Genomic DNA, 20,757 nt, shown 5'->3' on the forward strand with positions numbered 1-20,757 from the left:
TCGCCTCACGATCTTGAGTAGCCAAATCATATTTCCTCATGATAATATATGATCTCGAGAGAGCAAAAGACCAATTTCTTTTTAAAATGAGATCAATATCTCCAGATAACAGAATAATTAAGTCAGAATCTGGAGAGAAAAACAACACACAGGCCTCTCTCGGCTTCCGTAAAATGGAAGGATTACAATTTAAGATATTTGTGACTTGAGTTGCGGCAGTAGCGGCACTCCGTTTACAGGGAAAAAAACACCTGTGAAAAAGATGATCCTGCACATCACTCTGCAACGGTAATTATTTAAAGATGAATTGTCCTTTTACAAATCGGAACATAGAAACAGATTAGAGGAATCATAAATCCTGGTGTGGAAAAAAATTGGAATGCGGTGGTAGACAAAGACGCGGATTTAAGGCTGAATCTTGTGTTTCTGTTTGGTATGATGGGTCAGCCGTTAAAATGCTTACATCTGTCCCTTCATTTAAGCAATTTAGCCTAAAATATTAAAACAAGCGAATGTGGTGTTGTCATATGACGGGGAGGATGCTGCCTGTGTTAGATCAACAACGCACGACCACTGCTGGCCAACATTTCTGAGCGTGATGCAGATATGTAGATTTGCGAAGCAAACCCTTCACGGAGTGACGGATGCCATCAACACTGCATTACTGATTATATATAATGTACAAGCTCTTTTCGACCTTAAACATGATGCAGATAACTGATTATCCTCTTGTGCTCACGTCAGACTTGCATGTACTTATTTTCTCCTGTTACTCTGTGATTTGTAATGTTCATTTGTACACTTGTTCTTTTAAGCCTTCTCCCTCCCTGATGAAGGTAATATCTAACCAGTTGGCAGAATATACTGGCAGGACATGCTGCGCTTGTAACAACCACAGGAATCAGCCAGACAGTCCAGGTTTAATCTAGAGCAGTGTTTGTTCATCCCTATCGCTCACGTCAAAACATCACGATCGTGCTGTAATAGCGTGAATGGACAACCAGAGACTATTGAAGTGTAACTTCACGTGACATCCTTTACAAATGCTGCACATCCACTCCTTCTGCAGCCAGCATCCACGCAGCCAGCACAAAATATGGAGCTTGCATCCAAGAAGGTAAGTGGACATTGTTGTGCTATTTATCATTGTTAAAGCTTTTTTTGTTCCCCGCTGCAATGCTTTTATTTTATGTAAAGCACTTTGAATTGTTTTGTACATGAAATGTGCTATACAAATACATTTGACTTAGACTTTGTTGCATCTCAAAACTTTGTGTGGGTTTGAAGTTTTTGCATGAACTATTCTGTCTCTGAGAGAGTACTTTATTATATTGTGATAATATTATGACAGCGTTAGATGTAGGCTTAAAACCTTCAGGTATCCATGTGTGATTACAGCGTTTAAAAAGCAGACATATGAGAAAAATCCTTTAGGTATATCTGACATGTTTTAGGTTATTTTAAAATTGTAGTGATTTGTGATGTTTGACCTTTTGTGCTATTAGTGGTTGCAAATGATAAATGTAACAAAATTTTTCTCGTCTCCGGAGTTGTCACTACTTGAAACTACTTGAAACTTTTTTTTAAAAGTATGTTTGATACAATCTCAAGGTAACAGAATGTTCTGCAGTCAGAGTAGCTATTGTTGTGAAATGAGTAGTCGGACTCAGCCTCTTATGGGGAATTTATTGAACAGAACGTCACAGAAATTCCCATCGACCTCAGTTTGTGACATCCTCTTATACCTTTCTATAGCATTCAGTGTGTATGTGGCCCAAACCCAGTCTCTATTCAGCGCCTGCTGTCTGAGAATGCTACTACATCTTCGTCATTATCTAGACAGTGTTCATTCTGACCTTAAATAACATCTGGTTCGAGCAGTGTCAAGGCTCTGCTCTCTCACATAATTCCCCCTGAAATCACTTATTAGTGATTAAAAAAAAAAGAAAAGAAGAAATAACACAAAATTATTCTAATGCTAACGTTAGCTAAACCTTCTAATCAGGAGTGTTTATCATGATGCTGGGAACAGAACCTCTTTCCCAGAATAGTTAAACTGTCATTACTCAACTGATCGTAACTCTGCAATAAGCATATTTCTTAAAAAAGCTGTAAGTATCACAAAATCTTGTATGGTGTAACACAAAATGATACTAATAATCAGAAATTATCAATTGAAACATACCTACCATAATGGAATGAAATAGAATATAATGAATGTATATGTAATATGTAGCAAAAGCAATGATTAAACAAGGAAATCACAATAATAATTAATACATAATAATGATACATCAACAAATGTAGAAATGTCAGTTTTTCTTTTTCTTTTGTTTTTTGTCAGTGTCAAGTCTGAGTCTCTGAGTGGAAAGAATAACTTAACTTAGCTGGTTTAATATTAGACTGAAACAAGTTCACAAAAATGAGATGCTTCCGGTCCAAACTGTTGAAGTGACTTTTAATCTTTAATGATCCAAACATCAAAACTTGACTTCACATAATGTTACCAAAAGCTCAACTGCATTTGCTCAGAGGCAGACTTCGAAAAACCCGGGACCATAAAACAAAAACTGTCTGTAGCTCGAATCCTTTACTTACACGAAGACAAACGGTCAATACTGCAATCTAAAATATTATCTTACAGGCAGAAGTCCGGATACAAAATACTTAGAATAAGATACTTAGAATAAAATACTGAATATATACTGAATATGAAAGTTACACAGTAATACAAAACACTTGTGTAACTTTTGTGCTTTTTTTGTGACAAATATTTCACATCGAATTTGATCACTTTCAAAGGGAATTTCAGTATCTGAAATGTTTTTTTTTTTCATTGGTAAAATATCTGTACATCAAAGCAAATTTAAAAAGCTGCCATAGGAAGCTGTTACAGTGGTAAAACCGTAATAAACATAAGAAGGTGCAGTGAGGTGAATCTGTCAGGGAGGTACTGATGGTGGAAGCCATTTTAAAGCATTACACACATGTTTGAGGCTTTTGTTTTGGTGACACATTCAGAAAGTCCCCACAGTCAGTATATCATTTTAAATCAATCCCTTCGTCTGTGTCATGTCAGCTGCAGTACTGGAGGCTTTACCTGCTGTCGCTGGTGCTGGGAATCGGAGGATCGTTTCAGTATGGGATCCAAGTTTCTCTCATCGCTTCTCCAGCAGAGGTGGGCTCTGTTAGAGCGATGCAAAGAGTGCATGGCATTCATCATTCATTTGCCATAAAGTGTTTTTACAAACTACACCATCTGCTATCAGACACAAACAAAGAAGAGCATCAAAATGCCTCAAAATGACACTGGCCGTGGTCCTGAACATCAGAAAACTTTAACCAGCTTAAGTATCAGGTTTGGCTGCTTCAGACACCCGTTGATCTCTCTGACTTTTCTGCAGCATGTTCAAAGTTTTGTGAACCACACATGGATACTGAGGTATGGCTCTCCAGTGGGTGAATCCACCAACCAGCTCATTTGGTCCTTCATCGTGGCTGTGTTGAGCCTGGGAGCCTGGGCTGGAGCGATTCACAGCGGCATCCTTCCTGTCACTTATGGCCGGTGAGAGACTAACACATATCAACAAGCATTTTGTTGCTCTTTTAGCGCCCATTTAATTTTTAATTAATAGTTTCAAATGAAGGAGAAAATCCATCACACCACTCTAGTTCATCATCTTCATCATCATCATCATCATCAGACGTTCATCAAAGCATTGCAATGAAGACTTATGTGGACAAAACTCTGCTGAAGGAAACATTAGTTTAGACCAACAAATGGTGATGCTGAGTGATTGTTTGAAAATGCAGTTAAAACCAAAAAATCAATCATATTCTCAATATATGAATAAACTTAGATCAAGCGAGTTGAGGTTCTTCTCTAAAGCTTTTCAATATTTACTGCAATAAACATAGCTAGGCTCGCTGACTGTTTCTTGCTTTTATACCGAGCTAAGGCAACCAGCAGATTTTGTCATCTATCTGTGGGTAAAACATCAAATCCATGCATTGAATATCGACATCAAAGCTGAATTGCAAACATTCATGGCAATGAATGATGTGAAGAACTGAACACAAGACTCCTTGGAACTCATCTAAAAAGATATTTCCCCTGATTTTGCAGAAAAAAGGCTCTCCTGATTAACAACGTGGTGGCAATCGTTGCTGCACTGCTCATGGTTTTCAGCCGAATGGCAAACTCTTTTGAGATGATCTTGCTGGGAAGATTTCTCTATGGATATAATGTTGGTATGTCCCGGAGAGTCTGTAGCTTTTGCTTTGGTCATTATTTTCCCTTCCCCTCCTCACTTTGTTTCTCTCCACAGGTCTCGGCCTCAGTGTTCACCTCATGTATCTTGGGGAGAGTTCACCAAAGGAGCTCAGAGGTTTCTTGACCCTCACGAGCTCAATCTTCATTGGATTTGGAAAAGTGACGGGTCAGATAATTGGCATCAAGTAAGGACTCACAACTGGCACATGTATACACACGTAAAAGTAAAACACGTGTTCAGACAAAGAGGCCAGGTTGCACTTGCACAGCTGTTTCACGCTGTCATCAAAACCATATTTAGTTCCAGTTTAAAGTATAACACATTGTTTTGTAGAGCTTCTCTTCCTCTATATGGTGATCCCAAAGCCAATTGTAATAATGTCTCTGGTATTTTTCCTTGCTTAGCTGTTTAATTTCTTTTCTCTCAAACCCATTGGGTTTCCCCTCTAATTAGTCTTTATTTCGTGCTGTGTTCAGGGAGCTAATGGGAACAGAAGAAATGTGGCCATACCTCTTAGCTGTCAGCGGTATTCCAGCCATCCTGCAGTTTATCATGCTGTTTCTCTTCCCTGAGTCGCCTCGGTACCTTTACATCGATAAAGGTGACACTGAAGGCAGCAAAAAAGGTGGGTTGACGCCGCAGACTCGGGATTTGAATCTTACAAAGGGACGATATCAGATCCGATGGCACATTCAGAAGTTTTAACGTCAGGCACCGAGAGGTCTGTACAGATGACCTGCTTCTCAAACAGAAAAAAGTCAAAGACGACACATTTCTGTAATATGTTACAGCTTTCTTTTTGAGTGTCTGACTTTTATGCTTTTAAAAAAAAAGAAAATGTATCCAGCCCACGTGATCAAGTTGAGCAGATGATCGGCACCCTTTTCTCTCCAAACTTTCGCTCAAAATATCACTTTCTGAATTTGTAGTGAGGATACAGAAAGAAAACGATGAAAAATGTAAAATAAACTGTCTCAGGGCAAACTTTGTTCTTAAAGCGTGTCTCCATGCTGTGAACGGATGGTCCACAGTAATTGTACCATGTTTTTTGTGGTTGTTAGATGTTTTTTTTTAATGTAATTAACTTTTTAAATGTGTGTGACAGCCCTGCAGTGGCTGTGGCAGGAGGACAACTTAAAGCAGGAGCTGGACGACATGCAGATAGAAAGGGAGGGCATGCAGGGGGAGACGGCTAAGACGGTGAAGGACGTGCTCTGCTCTCGCTGTGTCAGGTGGCAGCTGCTGACTCTTGCCATCCCCTGTGCCGGAGTTCAGTTTTGTGGCATTAATGCTGTACGTTTGTTTCAGCTTTCTAGCACAGCAACTGAAAAAGCTGACTTGCTTTTGTTCCATTTGTCCTATTCCAGTGGTGTTTCATCTGTCATTGTCTCCTTCAGCTGTACTTCTACGCTTTTGACATCTTCCGTAAGTCGGGAATACCAGAGGACCAGATGCACTACTTGGCTATTGGTATTGGAGCAACAGAGCTCATCACCATAACACTGTGTGTACGTATCGGTGAGAAACGACATGAGTTTGACTCCTAAGAGGTCAGAGTTCTTGGACGAGACTGAGATGTGGATTGCTTGTTCTGCCCTAAAAGTACACCGGAAATGACTACCAGACTGAATATGCTTAGTCTAACCGACTTCCATCATCTGTATCTCTGTTGTGTCTCAGTCCTTCTTGATAGATCGCGCAGGCAGAAAGAAGCTGATGGGCATTGGCTACCTAATGATGGGTGTCACCATGTGTGCACTTACTGTCATGCTGTCTGTCAAGGTAAACGCAGCCAGACACCTTCTTCCTGCTTTATCGTGGCAGATAAAGTCCAACAATTGTCTCTCTCCACAGGATATGAGTCCACAGATCCCCTATGTGAACATCGCCCTGATCTTTTGTGTCATTTGCATTTATGGACTTGGGCCTTGTGAGTCACTTTATTCGTTCCCCACGCCTCATATTAGAAGTCTGAGCACCCGTACTTGGGATTTGATCAAACGCGTCATCTCAGCGACTTTATCATGTTTAAATCTTCTAGCTGGCGTGTCTATGGCCCTGCCTGCTGACCTCTTCCTACAAGCCTGGCGTCCTTCTGCCTATGTGATCAGCGGGACCATCAACTGGCTCGGCATGTTCCTGATTGGGATGTTGTTCGGCTACGTAGTGGTGAGACATCCACAGTTCTACAGTACGTTTCCACTTTATATCTGCATTGGTTTATCCAACGCTACGTGTTTTTGTTCGTCTATCCACACAGGATGGGCTCGGGCAGTTCTGCTTCCTGATCTTTGTGGCTTACTCCTTCTTCAGTGCTGCGTTTATGATGTATTTTGTCCCAGAGACCAAAGGAAAGACTATGGTAGAAATCATGGAGGAATTTAACAAACTGAACTACAAGAACAAAGTAGATGACACTGAAACTATTGAAACTAAATTTTAACTTTCGTTGGTCTGTTGTTTTTTTTTTCTTTGTTTATTTATTTGTTTTTCCTTTGCAGATTTTTGATCTTGTTTGAGCATGTTTTGATGTTTGAGCATTCTGCCGGGGAGGGAATAAATGTATTCATCAATTTAACTTGTGGACAAGTCCACGATCTTTGGCACACATAACAAATATTCACACCCATTTAACCAATGTCGGGCAACTCCCCATCTGAGGGTACGGTCATGCCGTCCAACTGGAATCTGTACGTCTCAGATTAGGCAAACTGTGACCTCTGACCTGCAGGTTGGTGTGAGTTCATGCATGCGCTTTCACCTGCCCAAGCATGCAGACAATGGGCACTACACAGCACCGGTTCAGCATCCACCATCAATAACTTTAAGACCAGTTAGATTTTCAGCTGCAGTTTATTTGATGCTTGTCTCTGCACCAAGAAGAGTTGAGACTCAATAACAGAGTACAAAAACAAATATTTATAGAAAAGTAAGCTTATAGTGAAATATGTCCAAAGACGTCATAACAAAACATGTAGCTCACATGTTTTAAGAGCAATCTTGTTGAATACAATGATAAAATACCAAGTTAACATATTGTACATTTTGCGCTTTCATACAAAAGTGTCAATGCAAGTCACTCTGTACAATTCTTACCCTTTAGAAAAGAGGACCTTTTTTAATCCACTGCTGTGCACAATCAGTATTTGGAAGGCACTTTGCAACAGACCAAAAGCAGAAAGCAAAACATTTAGGCCTAAGAGATAAAAAACGAAAAAAAAAAAAACCCAATTTGAGTACCAACATGAGAGAAACAAATCGCTCTTCCCAGTGAAAACCGAAACAAAGGTTCTTACAGCATTTTCCACGTGTCTTCAAATAGTTAATTAGAAATCAAATGATAAAAAGAAAAAAAAAGAAACAAAAACCTTATAACCTTTAAAAAGAGTAAATACTAGTGCAGAGTGGATCAAAATAGGGGGGGGGGGGACACTTGGTCAAAGACGAGGGTTGAGCAGCTGGCAGTGTGAGCGCTACCAAAGCAGAGTGATAGTACAGTGAGCAGTTTAACTGTTACTGCCACCAACCAGTGATCGACATTCAGTCCCCAGCTCAGCTCGCATGGCAGAACATGCACTTTACACTTCAAACGGCCATAACTTAACGTCCCTCCAAACAACAGACGAGAAGAAACGAAGAAAACAAACAAAAAAAAACTTTCTATGTACAGGACCACCACTGACAAACACTGTTCATATTGGTTGGTTCATATATATATTTATATATATATTTATAAGGATGTGTGTGTGTGTGTGTGTGTGTGTGTGTGGAAGGTATATACACGTGTTACAATCACAATATAAAGATAAATAATATAGGAATGTACTGAATTTAACAGACTGAATTACTCACAAATAATTAAAGAGAAAGCAAGAAACACAGACACTCAAAAACACTCAAAAACACTTGGAGCCATCACCACACACACACGCACACTCACTCACGCACCCTCCACACACAGAGACAGCCCCTTCACTTTTGGACTCAGCCTGATTTGCATCATGATACATGTTTTACAACACACACACACACACAAAAAAAAAAAAAAAACACCCCCGCTAATCTCTGAGGAGTGATTCGACGTGTGAGCTGTCGGAGAGATCAATATGACATCGGATCATTATTTCACATCGGGTACCTTGGAGTTGTACAACAATGACGAGGCGAAGTATCGTCATTGAAAAGCTTCATTGTCTTTATAGTCGGTCCCATTATTTACAGGAGCAAGACGAGACTGGAGTCACTGTGAAAAAGGTAACTCTGACTGGAACCGCATTAGATTTGCAACTCATTTGATTGATTGATTATTGGGAGATTATTTAAAAAATTAAAAAATAAAACTAGAAACACTTCATAATTCAAATCTCATCTTCGGGTCTACTGCTTTTTATTTATGATATGATACAGCATAGAGTGAATATTCAACTTTTGGACAACTAATAGGCCTAAACCACTAAGGAATCTGATTGGCTGTTTGAGCACCATGAAATTAAGGGCAGTCAAAGCAATAATCAATATATCGCTGCGTCCTTAAATGTAATTGACCACAATAGCGTCATCTTTGCTCACAATTTCCTCTGATGAATCAACATCGTTTTGCATTGTTTAAGGTATGAAAACAATTTAAGAATCATCAAAAAAAAACTTCATCTGTACAGTATACTTCAGGTTTAATTTAAGGGGACGAGGATCATCTAAAGGGGAAATGTGGATGTGAGACTCTCACTGTGTGTCAATTAGAAAAAAATAACCAAAACAAACTCTTCAGTCGTGTTAGTCTTCATCACAGGAATGTTTTGGATTAAAAACATTTTCGCTGTAAGTTACCCAAACGGGCAAACTTCCATCTTAACTGAGGGAGAACATTAGTGCAAACGAGACAAATAAGCATGAGCAACTCAAGAGGAAGAACAATACAAAAGCTGCGGGTGCTGAAGGCGAAGAAACCAATTCGAGTTTGAATGAAGCCTAGTTTCTAGACTGCAAAAAGCTGGACCCGGCAGCGAGGCTGGTGGATGGAGGTGTGGATCCCTCTTCCGAGCCGTCTGGTTGCTAAACAATCATAAATCACATCTCCGCTCAACGTCGTCTGAATCGGCAAAAGCAAATCACGAGATCTTTGTTTGACAATTAACAAGGAAAAAAAAAGAAGAAAGATCTGCACGATACAGAGGGCATGAATAAATTAATAAAATATAATCTACACGTCTCAAAATATACACTGAAAATATACCAGACCTCGGCCCCGGTTTCACTCACAGAACCGGATCAAGAACTAACCACCAAGATGCAGGACCCACCTCTCATTTCTCAGGCGGTACATGTCTCTTCGTCCCTCCTAACCGAGTAGAGGAGGTGAGGGGATAACAAAGAGAGAAGGTGGAGCTATTGTAACCGAAATGAGGCAACCTGACTTTTCACGTCATTTCAAAAACGGATTTCACTTAAACATGAATTGTGACGCAGATGCACCATCGGTTCCTCATTTTGTTGCAGCCTTCCGGTGCGTTTGGAGATTTCCTCAGATGAGCTTCGACACGGATGTGCACGTCACATCTCATCGCAACACCTGAGCAAAAGACACAACTGTGCATCTTGGCTCACGGCTCCCCCCCCACAGAGCGCCGCCTCCTCCTCTGCGTTAAGATACAGTTTAGCAATCGAGACGTCCCACAGAACAGAGCACCGAGAGAAGAAGGTCATTGTCCTGACGGGGAAATAAGCTCATTCCCAACAAGCTCTTGGCACGTTTCATGGCAGATTTTTACGTCATAAAAAAATTTAATAAATAAATTCCTTTCCGAGATGTGTGTTACAATAGTTGATGGCTTTCCTATCTCTACATCTAGAATCTAATCCCAAACCGAAAACAAAGGGGGATGGGGCTCTTCAAAAAGTGCTTATCAACTGTAGGAAGTGATCGTCTAAGTTTGCAGACGGGTACCTGTGCTGGGCAGAGGACAGCTGCCATGAGTGTGCCACGAGCCTGTTAGGAATGTTTCCTCTCCAACAACTTGGAAGAGATTCCAAGAAGACCCGCTATCAAAACTGAAGCCAATTTAAATCCCAGCGCATAAGGGAAAAAATATATATATATTCCTTGAAAGAAAGAGAATTTATATAAATATAGAATTTAGCCTTCCTGCTGCTCTGAGGTAAAGACATCTGCTGACAGGGAATATAAAGGAATCACTGTGGTGGCCAGAGATGAACCAAGTTCTTCTCCAGAGCAGTTTTGGGCGGCGAGACGGCAACGACTCGTCCTAACCATGCAAGTAAATAAATCCCCTCATGCTTTGCAGCGGAGAAGCCAGAGGAAAAGCCAAGCAAAATGTCAACGGATTCATATCAGTCGAAGCAAATAAAACCTTCGTGTCGTTTCTTTCTGAGGAGAAAAAAAAAAAAAATCTAAAACACCAAACACATCCTTTCCATTACGTTGAAAAAGTAGAAAAAGTAGGAATTATATGGCAGTTTTTGACAAAAATATAGGATACACAATAAGCAACGTGACAAACACAAAAAAAGTAGTCTGGAGGCAAAGTTATTTCCAAACACAGAACATCGTCTGTGGGCAACCCGGCTTTGTCCTAAGAAGTACAGGCTTAACTTTGACATGTAAAGCCTCTAAAAAAAAGAAAAAAAACACAACATCACTCACTTCCCTCCAAAGTCAATTCCACTTTGACCTGCCTCAGCGTCCACTAGTGAAGAGGCAAAAGCAGACTGGACTATCTGAAAACCGAAGGACTCGAGAAGAGACATGTTTTGTTGTGGGGAGAAGGGAGAAGTCAGGGAGGGAGTCATCTCACTTAAACCAGAGGCCGAGACTCCATGGGCCCTCTGGGCTTTGTGGACTCTGTGCTGGTGCTTGTTGAGGTAGGACTTGGTGCGGAAGGCCTGACCACAGATCACGCAAATAAACTTCTTCTCGGGCTCTGCCTTGGCTTTAGAGCCCTCTGGAGATGCCAACGTCTCAGCGGAAGCTCCGTTGCAGGCTAAGGACGGCATGTCAAGCTCCTGTTCGTCAGATTTGTGTGGAGACTTCAGCTCGTCGCCATTTGACAATTCCCTGAACGAAGTATCCGATTCCTCCGACTCCAGATGAGGACATTTCCCAGCGTTTTCTTGCCCGTCTGAGGTGAAGATCATCGATAGAAAAGGAGAGGGTGACATAAGAAGAGAGGGAAAAGCAGAAATGGGAGACAAGAGAGGCATGAATTAGGAGAGATGGGTATATAATATAGGCTTTGTCAAGTATAGCTGTAATCCAGTAGCAGGCTGGTATCTGCAAAAACAAATTTAAAACTGCTGGGGTTTAGGTTGAGGGCACAAAGCACAAATACAACCAACTATGTCAAAGAAATTACGGCAGCAATTAAATAAATCAAGTTCAAAAAGAAAAGGCTTCTTCAGAAAATTTAACCAATCATACAGCTCAGTCCATTTGCCCAGTTTCCACTGAGATTTTCGGCTGTGCTCATCCAACCAGTAAGCCATGCTAGCTCCATGCCCCCCCCCACCAACCCTCCTGCTGGACTGTACTGACCTGCGACAGGCCCAAGGGCGGGGAAGCCAGGAGCTCCGCCAGAGCGACACTCCCAGAAATACGGAGCCCCACCTGGCTTCCCCATGAGCAGCTCAGGCTGCAAGCAGAGGATTGAGTGGCCAGGCTGGGGAAGAACTGCGTGTCCCGACATACCATGACAGCGACCCTCTGCCTCAGACGAGGTGAGAAGCAGCTGGCGACTGGCGCACAGGTCTACACAACACCCAGCCAGGGAGAAAGGAAGGGGGGGAGGGGACAGACATGACAGGCCGGCGGAAACCAGATGGACACAGTTACCTTCATTTCATCACTAGCATCTGGAATGCTGTTTGTAAACACAGTTTATTAGATGGGTGTAGAATGAATGAGTCCATGCTGAGCGAGTCGAATCACTAAAGCCGTCAGCCATGAATGAATCAAGTGGGGGTTTTTTTGTTTCCTCCTTCAGCAAATTCCAAACCTTGAACAGTTCATCCAGAATCAAACAGTTGTTGAAAACAATTGAAACATTAGATGTTTGCAGAACAAAAAAGACAAATAAGTCGGATTTGATTAATCCTTTGGCTAACAGGCTACTATAATTCGATAAAATCATATGGAAGTACAATTCTCTCTCAGAGGAAACTGATTTGTGATCACATTTAATATCAGGGAAGCACTCTGCTCCTGCCAGTTCAGACGAACTGACATGGCTATATAATGAGAGCCTTTAGTTCCCATAGTTCATTCTGTTTAAGCGCGTCAGAGTGATCGGCACGTCTCACAAATGGCATGACAGCAAATGGGGACTTGAGTGACAATTGCAGCAAACACAGTGACGGCACACATTTGTGTCTCAGGCCATTTCTGAAGGTGAAATCATCCGTTTTCAGCCCTTTCTGAAGAATATTATTTCATTTCTGTTTCACTGACATCCGCAGCTGACTTTCAAAGATATCCACATCATGCCAGCTCTTTAAAAAAAAACACACTGAAGGTCAAGCCGCATTTTCTTAGGGGGGGGGGGGGTTTCAAAGACTCTGCACTCCTTATATTGCAACACAAAAGGAGCCTTTTCAGGTCTAATAACTCACACAGTTTTGGTGACGTTAAATAACACCAGGTCACTATTCATTTAACCAAAACTGAGCCGAAATGCAGAAGCGGTCAGTGAGACGCAAACTGCAACCCTCTCTACTGAGGGTTAGCAGCTGCCAGGTGCTGCTGGTCAAATGGTGCCAAGGAGGAAAGACATCAGTCTGAGGAGGGTTAATGAGGGCACCTGGAAAACCTTTTTAGAGTTCGTCGGTCTACAGTGAGGAAGATTACTCACAGGTAGAAAATATTCAAGACGGTCGCCGATCTTCACAGGAGCGGACGACCCGGCAAGTTCATGTCAAAGTCAGACACCAGAGCTGCAGCTCAGGCTCCACAGGCCTCTGTTAGCATGTGAGGGATCGTGACAGTGCAACTAGAAAAAAAAATGGTTTGCTTGGAAGGGGGAAGAAAAATAAATAAATTGGGGTGTTTATTGATTCTGCATTTTGGCTTAGTTTTTGTTAGATAAATACTCAAATAACGCAATGATGTGCTGATCTTCATCTGAAGGTGTATTTACCAAATTTATGTTTTTGTTTTTTTCATTTCACCATGAACGCAAACTGGAAAATTTGTCAAACACATCCTGCAACATGACACAAAACAGACTCAACTCATCATCTGAAACTGTTGAACAGCTGGGAACCAAACCTGAGAAGCTATGCGCTGACATTTTATTCGTGACGTTCCTACATGCTGATAAGATGGCGACCGATGGTCGTCTTTAAATTCTCAATCATGCCGAGTTCGTTGCTCTCTGAGTGAGAGAGTTGAACCTCCAATAGGCAAAGAGTTTCACCAGTTATCCAAAGGGGAAAAAAAGAAAAAAAATGCAGCCGTTACTCTTTTACAAGATGTATTATTAACATGATCTCAGCTTTAAAAGCAATAAGAAGTCTTTATCAACTGCCCATAGGTCGAGATACGTTTCTGTGCCATCTCTTGATGTAACCAGTGATTATAGTACAAGACATCGGCTATCAGTCGTTTACAAATGCACATCAGTGATGGAAAGCATTTTCTTCCATGTATTTTATTCTAAACCAGTGGAGGATGTGGCTCACAGTATGCCGTCTCTGTTCTACTCTTTGGACCACAGAAATCTCACCACTGCAAGCGGTTTCAATGAATTCAGGGCAAATGGAGCACACATTAGCACAATCATGCAACAAAGTGCGCAAACTGAACGACTGCCGATGAACCAGCCAAGCGGGAACAGACACTGTTAACCGTACGGCCATAGCCATGCTGGACAAACACACATACAGGCAAATGTGAGTCAGCGCACTAGATTTCACATCATCAGCAAAAAAAGGCTCGTCGGAGAAGCCGACACGTCTTCTGTATCCCCCAATTACTGCACTGCATACCCAATGCTCTGTTCCATGGCTAATGAAGAGCTAAATATCCATTCATATCCATCAGACATTAATGTGCTACAATTATTTCCACTGAAGTCTCAGTCCAGGTTAATGTATTCAAATAAATGACTTAACCTTTCCTTTGGTCTTGAGAAACAGGCGATTTGCTTTGAGTGACTTCAGTTTCCTGCAGTATATTTCTACCATCCTGACCTTTAGGCCCAAGTCCTCAGCATGCCGGTGTGTTCCAACACATTTCCATCTCTGGATGGGACACTTTACCTGATGAAAGCTGACGGACTTCATGATCACGGGCCATTTGAGCCACTGTTTGCGTCACATTTGAACACATTGGTACAATGCGGATTAATGCAAGGGCAGACCCAATCATTTCCGCGAGTGCCTTTAGAGTTTCACAAATGAAGGTTTTAGTGCACACCGGCAATTCTGCCAAGTTTTCCAGAAAACCCCCAGGTTTTAGAAGGGCGTTAAGGTCAACTATTTCTACAAAGCTGCTTTAGGTGTGAATGGGTTACCCTGAAGCCCTTAATTGAAAAAAAAAAATAAAATTCGGTCATCCTTCGACATAAACTATGAAAGCGTCCTCATAGGAATGCGCAATTCTTTGCAAATGACGTTGCAACAGTAAATGTTTGAGCAAAAAGCATGGAAGCAGGAACAGATGTGCACGTGTGTTAAAATATACACAGATGTGGCAGCGTGTTTCTCCAGAAAGCAGCAGAGCAAAATGACAGCCAGAAACATGAAAGTTTGGAATGGGGCGGGCGGCTGCTTGCCTTCCACTGAGCACTGGCGTCCCATGTGGTAAGGGGTGCCGTTGTGCATCTGCAGTTCCCCCCGTGGCTCAGGGAAGGTGTGAACTGTGGAGGAGGGGGGCAAAGGAGAGCCATGGTGTGTCTTTATATGCACCTTAAGGTAGGACGCAGTGGAGAAACCTGAGACCAGAAGAACAAAGAACAAGGCAGTTGCTTGACACACTCAGAGCCTTGGGGTAAGAGAGGGGCATCCTGAAACAAACACTGGCTACTTGGTGTTGATCCGATTTCATGACTGGTCGGGTCTCGAAGCACTCCGGCCACATCAAGGGGATCTAAAAGTGGTTGAATTATACCTTTAAAACTGCACGTTAACAGCGAGGAGCAACATAATGTGTGTGAGGCTAAAGAACCAAACAATCTGTGGGTTGTACTGCAACAAGACATTCTTGTAACACAGCTCAGACTACTTTATAAAAATAAAAAAAACCACACACATAAAAGAGTAAACCAATCTTATTGGGTGTCCTTGTGAAAACAAAGGGATTTCAAAGCCTTGTACCAGGGAAAGTCCTCAGCTGTGGGCCTATGAGCGCGTTTGACCAAAGAATGGGACCAAATCTTTGCTCACTGAAGGTAATGTGGACAGGCGAGCTCCTTAAAAGGAACACTGAAGTGACTCAACAACCAGCCGGCAGTTTGAAGATAAAGCAAGGTGTAAATTCTCCCTCTCTAATTGCCTCGATAGTCCCCGGGCGTCACTGTCAGTCCGTGTTCATGTTTTAATTTCAGTTATTAAAGGTGAGCCCAAGAGCTGTGGTTCTCGCAACAATTACAGGCGATGTTTGCCGTTGCTGCATTCGTGTGGCTTAAATGAACTGAACCCGTCCTGTTACAGTCTGTTACTCTGACAGCTGGACTGAAACTAAAGGAAAAAAAAAAAAAAACCTGAGCTCCATGAACAACAAGCGGCCTCAGCTGTTGCAGCGCGGACACCAAACAAAGGCGCCGCCTCCTCCTTTTGCAGTCAAGTTTAAACTTGACCTACCTGGTCCAAAAACATCTTTTTAGCACCATGCGATGTACGGCTTTAAAGACATTTTTCTTTTATGACCGTAAAACACTCCACTCCACAGTTTAAAGCGACCGCATTCAGCACACTGCCCACTCTGCAGTTAATGCTCCACACGGAGAGCCACGCTGCATGAGCGAGACATTCGCAATTTTGTGAGGTTGGACACTGGAGGGGCGGCAAAATATAAGAAGTCATGGTAAACATTTCATATGAGCGTGTCCTTCCCAAAGTGCGCGTGTAAAAAAAAAAAAAGTGGATGAAAATATGCCTTTTCTACATGGTGAGAGTTACTGAACAGCCAGTGTTTAATTATGCCTCCGTCACAGTGGATTTGTTATCAACTTGATGGAAAAAAAAAGATTTTATTTTTTCCTCTCATATGAGGGCAACGTCTCCACAGCCGTTATTGTTTGTCAGCAGCACTGCACAGTTACTTTTGTCTCAAAGCATGCCATTTTGTCGCAAAATTGTATGTATCGAGCCAGCAAACACGGCGCCTTTCGTCAAAACGGCGGAGGCCGAAAGCAGTTGATTTGTGGTCTGACAGAGGTGCTTTTTTGCTCATTTATCTGACTCGGACGATATGAAGATAAAAAGATGACCTGGGCGCAGCAGGTTTTCGTCGATGAAAGCATAGAGAAGGAAATACTGAACAAACAACGCGAATAACGCAACCTGTCAGGCCGCACTGAAAGGCCGATCGTAGGCCAGATGCTGCTGTCCGTTAATACGAGGGCAGCAGTTCACACCTGTGGCGTGTTGAAAGCGATTCGAACTGCATTCAGACTGCTGTCAAAAGAATGCTCAAGAAAAGCACCAAACTCGTAATTCACACGAGACCGACACATACAGCTGGCACCAGATTAATGGAGAGCAGCGCGCGTGTGAAAGGGCTTTAAATCACACCGATTCCAAACTATTTTCGTCCACTAAAATTCCAACAGGAAGCCGACTCATTCAGTCACAGGGATCTCCGACACGTGCAGTCGCCGCTGGTTCAGCCAGACCGCGAATCTCACCTTGGGAGTTTTCTTTGTGGGCCAAAAGAAAAAGTAAAAGCTTGGCTGAAAAAAATAAATCAATACTTGTATGCATCTAGAACCAAAGCTTTGAGTTCAAGCTAAACCCCGGGGACAAAACTGTCCAATAAAATGTAACGCAGCCCATTACAGTGTGATGTCGTGGCCTTTTAGGCACAATGTTACATTTTTGTTGATGGGTTCCTCACAGCAATGTAGAATTGGCAACATCCCATAGATGTCATTTCTGGTACCAGACAGAAAGTGTTTTGGATTGGTTCACATTGCATTTTAGGAATATTGCAAAATTTAAAAATAAGAACTAATGGTGTCCTGACCATAACTCTGGACTCGTGTTTTTTAGGTGCACAGAACAGACGGAGTCAAACGCCAGCTTTTAATCACAGGATATGGCTCAGAAGTGACTCTGAGAAGTTGGAGACTATGGGAAATGCCAAAGCGCTTTAAGGAATTACCTTTATTGCAAATGCCACAGTAGTTGTGAGTTCCTTCGCTGTGTTTCTTTAGGTGGTCCGTCATGTAGGCAGCTCGCAGAAATTTACCGCAAACCTTGCATGGAATTTTGTCCTCGTGGCATGCAAGATGTGACCGGAGGCGATCTCTTGTAGCAAAAGAGGCGTTACAAATCTGAAAAATACAGAAATCGACAACAGTTATTCTCAGATGTCACATTAAGAACATGGTAAAATGTTGTTTTGTTCACCCCAGGGCAGATATCATCCCGAATATGTTACCTGGCACTTGTGGGGTCTCTCTGTTGTATGTACTTGTTTGATATGTCCATTCAGGTGGTCTGGTCTGGAAGGGAAAGGGAAAGGGGAAAAAAAAGAAAAGAAAAACAGTCATTACACAGTTTGCTTATCAGATGGCTGCCTGCATAGATTGTTCTTGTTTATTTACAGAACAGAACACTAAAAGACTGTCTGGCCTTTCTTGTGCAACCCTACATGTACATTTATTGTTTACACATTTCATAGTGAGTGTGGAATGATGTTCAAACACATCTCCATATTAAATGTTTAACTACATTTACTCAGTTATTGTGAGAATATATGTGGGCATAGCACCACAAGCCACATAGTGTATCAGTATCAATAATCACATAACATATATAACAATGCATCAGTTAGATGCGAAAACCATTCTTTGTACACTCATACTTTATATTTTGCTGCCAATGTCAATGTAGTTTTGCTCTGTAGATTTTACATCCAGGAAGTGTCCAGGAGTACACGTGTTATTTTTACAAATAAACACTGAAATTGTTATATTGTGAGCAAGTAAGGACTACAAAAATGGATCCTGAAACCAGAGCAGATAAATAAAAGCATGTCCTTTTTTGTTTGTTTAAATGACCCATTATTAAACAAAAACAGGTCAATGAGAACTCCACAGTCATGTAAAACTGCATCCACATACTTCAATGGAAAAAAAAATAATAATAATTTAAACCTCCACACCAGTAGGTGGCGACAACGAGTCAAAAACAAGACCAGCGAGCACAGAGTCTGTCCAGCTGGTCTGTACGGATGACAGCAAACTACACTGGTGACAAGTAGCAAGTGTTACTGTTGGTGGAATCAAGGAGTCAGGTGAAATGTCATTGATGTCTTCCTAATTTCACTGAAAATGTTGAAACACCCAACCTTCCCCCTCCCACACACACACATCTCTATGCTTTGTCTTAAAATACCATTTTCCTTGACAGTTGGCTTGACCCAACCAAACACTGCATACAGACAATGGACGTAAGGTCCAACTCACCTTGAAAAACCTTTACCACAGCTTTGGCACACATATGGTTTTCCCACCGAACCGTCATGGGACCGCACATGGTACGACATCCTGTCCTTGCGTTTGAACCGGAGCCCGCACACTGGGCACGCGTACGGCTTCTCCCCGGAATGGGAGAGCTTGTGTCGGTTCAGGTGGTACACGTCACGGAAAACTTTCCCGCAAATGTCACAGCCGACATGCCGCCTGGTTCTCTCCCGTTTGCGTCCGTTATCCAGCGACAGCCCTCCGGGTAGCTGCACGCCGTTTTCCAACAGACCGGGCTGCGACAGTAAAGACAAGCCGCCCGGTGTGGACAGGCTGTCACTGAGGTTGTTTACGCCTCCGGTGGAGGCTCCATGTTGCGCTTCGTGGTTCTTCAATCGCGAAGCCTCCGTGAAAGCTTTGCCGCAGGTGCCGCAAGGAAACAGCGCGTTGTCTTTCTGATTGCTGTGATTAAAGTGGACAGCCTCCACTACTCCACCAGCTTTCTTTGGTCTCCCCCTTCCTCTCTTCGACCCAGGGGAGCCAGCGTCGTGATTAAACGGGCTCTCTGTTATTTCCGTTGATGGGGAAACTGAGAGTCCATCGACAGGCTCCAATATTGGCACCGACGACTCGCCGCATTCCTCCAATAACACGGCAGATGTGTCTTCACTCCTGTCCACATGCATTTGTGTATTGTTAGCAAAGCCTTGACCATTCAACAGCATACCCGTTCCGTTTACCAGCTCCTGCTGAGCCGCCGGGAAACCCAGCTCCGTGGCCGCCGTGGCCTGGAAGAGGCTGGCTTCTCCTCCTCGGGAGGTCGGGACGAGGATTTGTATGTTGGACTGCTTGATAACCTCCTGACATATCTCGATGACTGACCGCATCAGCAGAAACTTGGCGGCTGTCATCAACTCCGGGAAGCACTCCAGTCGAACCACGATTCTGGAGGTGTAAGCGAAGTCCAAGATGTCTTTAAAAACTTTCGGACTGATCGTGTGCATCTCCAGCTCCTTGGCGTCGCCGTCGCCCTCCGTTTGACGGCTGAACACCGACTCGAAATATTCACTGCATGCGGCTAGCACCGCTTTGTGAGCAGGGAAGCTCTCCTCGCCGACGCGTAAGATCACATCGCAGAACCTGCCTCCATCTTTCCTCTGAACGTTGAGGTTGTGTAGCATCTCCGCACTGTGCTTGCTCACCTGGTAGGTGTACGAAGAAGTCCAAGACGGCTCCGCTACTTTCTCCATGCCGAATTCATCAAATTACAATGGTTGTTAGCGACAACGGTCGGAGAAATGACAGATTACGTGTAACGATGTCGATCAACTGCGGCCAGCTAGCTACAAAACCCCAAACCAGCCGCCCCTCCCGTCGTTTTAGCATCTACCGTTAAACGTTAGCAGTAGCAGAAACAGCAGGGGAAAAATGGCAGCCCCCCAGCTTCCTGTGAACTTTGACCCCGTTTTCTTGAGAGGTGGGGGTCGCTGTTGTTTTGGTAAAAAATGCTTCTATTATTTGACAGCAACTGTAGATGGTGTTTAACTGTTCTCTGGCTCTAGCGGCGGTCACGTCGGAGAGTAGCAGCAGCGCCGCGGGGGTCTCTGATGTCTTTACGGGCTAAATGTTGTCTCTTCCTGCCTCTGGATGTAGATAGCCCCTCCCCCAACATAACCGACACCCCCCCCCCTCCTTTTTTTTTTTCTCTGTAAACGCAGTATGTAATCTCAATCAGGTCGCCTGTAAAACACCATACGGTACAAGTCGCTTCAGGTAAGGTCAAGCTACACCTCAAAATAATGAAAGACAATTAAAATGTATGCGGAAAAAATAAAAATGGGAGG

The 20,757-nt window shown here is 42.8% G+C and overlaps 2 protein-coding genes across 4 annotated transcripts; one reads left to right on the forward strand and one right to left on the reverse strand.

The window, feature by feature from the left end:
* The first annotated feature begins 188 nt into the window (after positions 1-188).
* On the forward strand, positions 189-6,823 carry LOC140303340 (solute carrier family 2, facilitated glucose transporter member 11-like). 2 transcript variants are annotated; one of them, XM_072382067.1, is made up of 13 exons: positions 189-288; positions 816-1,117; positions 3,080-3,178; positions 3,405-3,565; positions 4,127-4,251; positions 4,329-4,458; positions 4,751-4,899; positions 5,380-5,567; positions 5,672-5,782; positions 5,955-6,056; positions 6,129-6,204; positions 6,316-6,443; positions 6,535-6,823. In XM_072382067.1, exons 2-13 carry the CDS (start codon positions 1,097-1,099, stop codon positions 6,715-6,717), a joined length of 1,473 nt encoding a protein of 490 aa, XP_072238168.1. In that variant the 5' UTR covers positions 189-288; positions 816-1,096; the 3' UTR covers positions 6,718-6,823. The 2 variants fall into 2 exon arrangements, with proteins under 2 accessions (XP_072238168.1, XP_072238169.1); XM_072382068.1 differs by having other exon boundaries at positions 189-1,117.
* A 285-nt stretch (positions 6,824-7,108) lies between these two features.
* On the reverse strand, positions 7,109-20,384 carry patz1 (POZ/BTB and AT hook containing zinc finger 1). Of its 2 annotated transcripts, XM_072382065.1 has the most exons (6): positions 18,917-20,384; positions 17,887-17,950; positions 17,608-17,779; positions 15,059-15,217; positions 11,824-12,036; positions 7,109-11,410 (listed from the first exon to the last, which is right to left on the reverse strand). In XM_072382065.1, exons 1-6 carry the CDS (start codon positions 20,161-20,163, stop codon positions 10,932-10,934), a joined length of 2,334 nt encoding a protein of 777 aa, XP_072238166.1. In that variant the 5' UTR covers positions 20,164-20,384; the 3' UTR covers positions 7,109-10,931. The 2 variants fall into 2 exon arrangements, with proteins under 2 accessions (XP_072238166.1, XP_072238165.1); XM_072382064.1 differs by lacking the exons at positions 11,824-12,036; positions 15,059-15,217 and having other exon boundaries at positions 18,917-20,379.
* Between the last annotated feature and the right edge of the window lie 373 nt (positions 20,385-20,757).

Source organism: Leuresthes tenuis, unplaced genomic scaffold, assembly GCF_036924035.1.
Source record: "Leuresthes tenuis unplaced genomic scaffold, fLeuTen1.0.hap1 SCAF_3, whole genome shotgun sequence".
Classification (NCBI taxonomy): domain Eukaryota; kingdom Metazoa; phylum Chordata; class Actinopteri; order Atheriniformes; family Atherinopsidae; genus Leuresthes; species Leuresthes tenuis.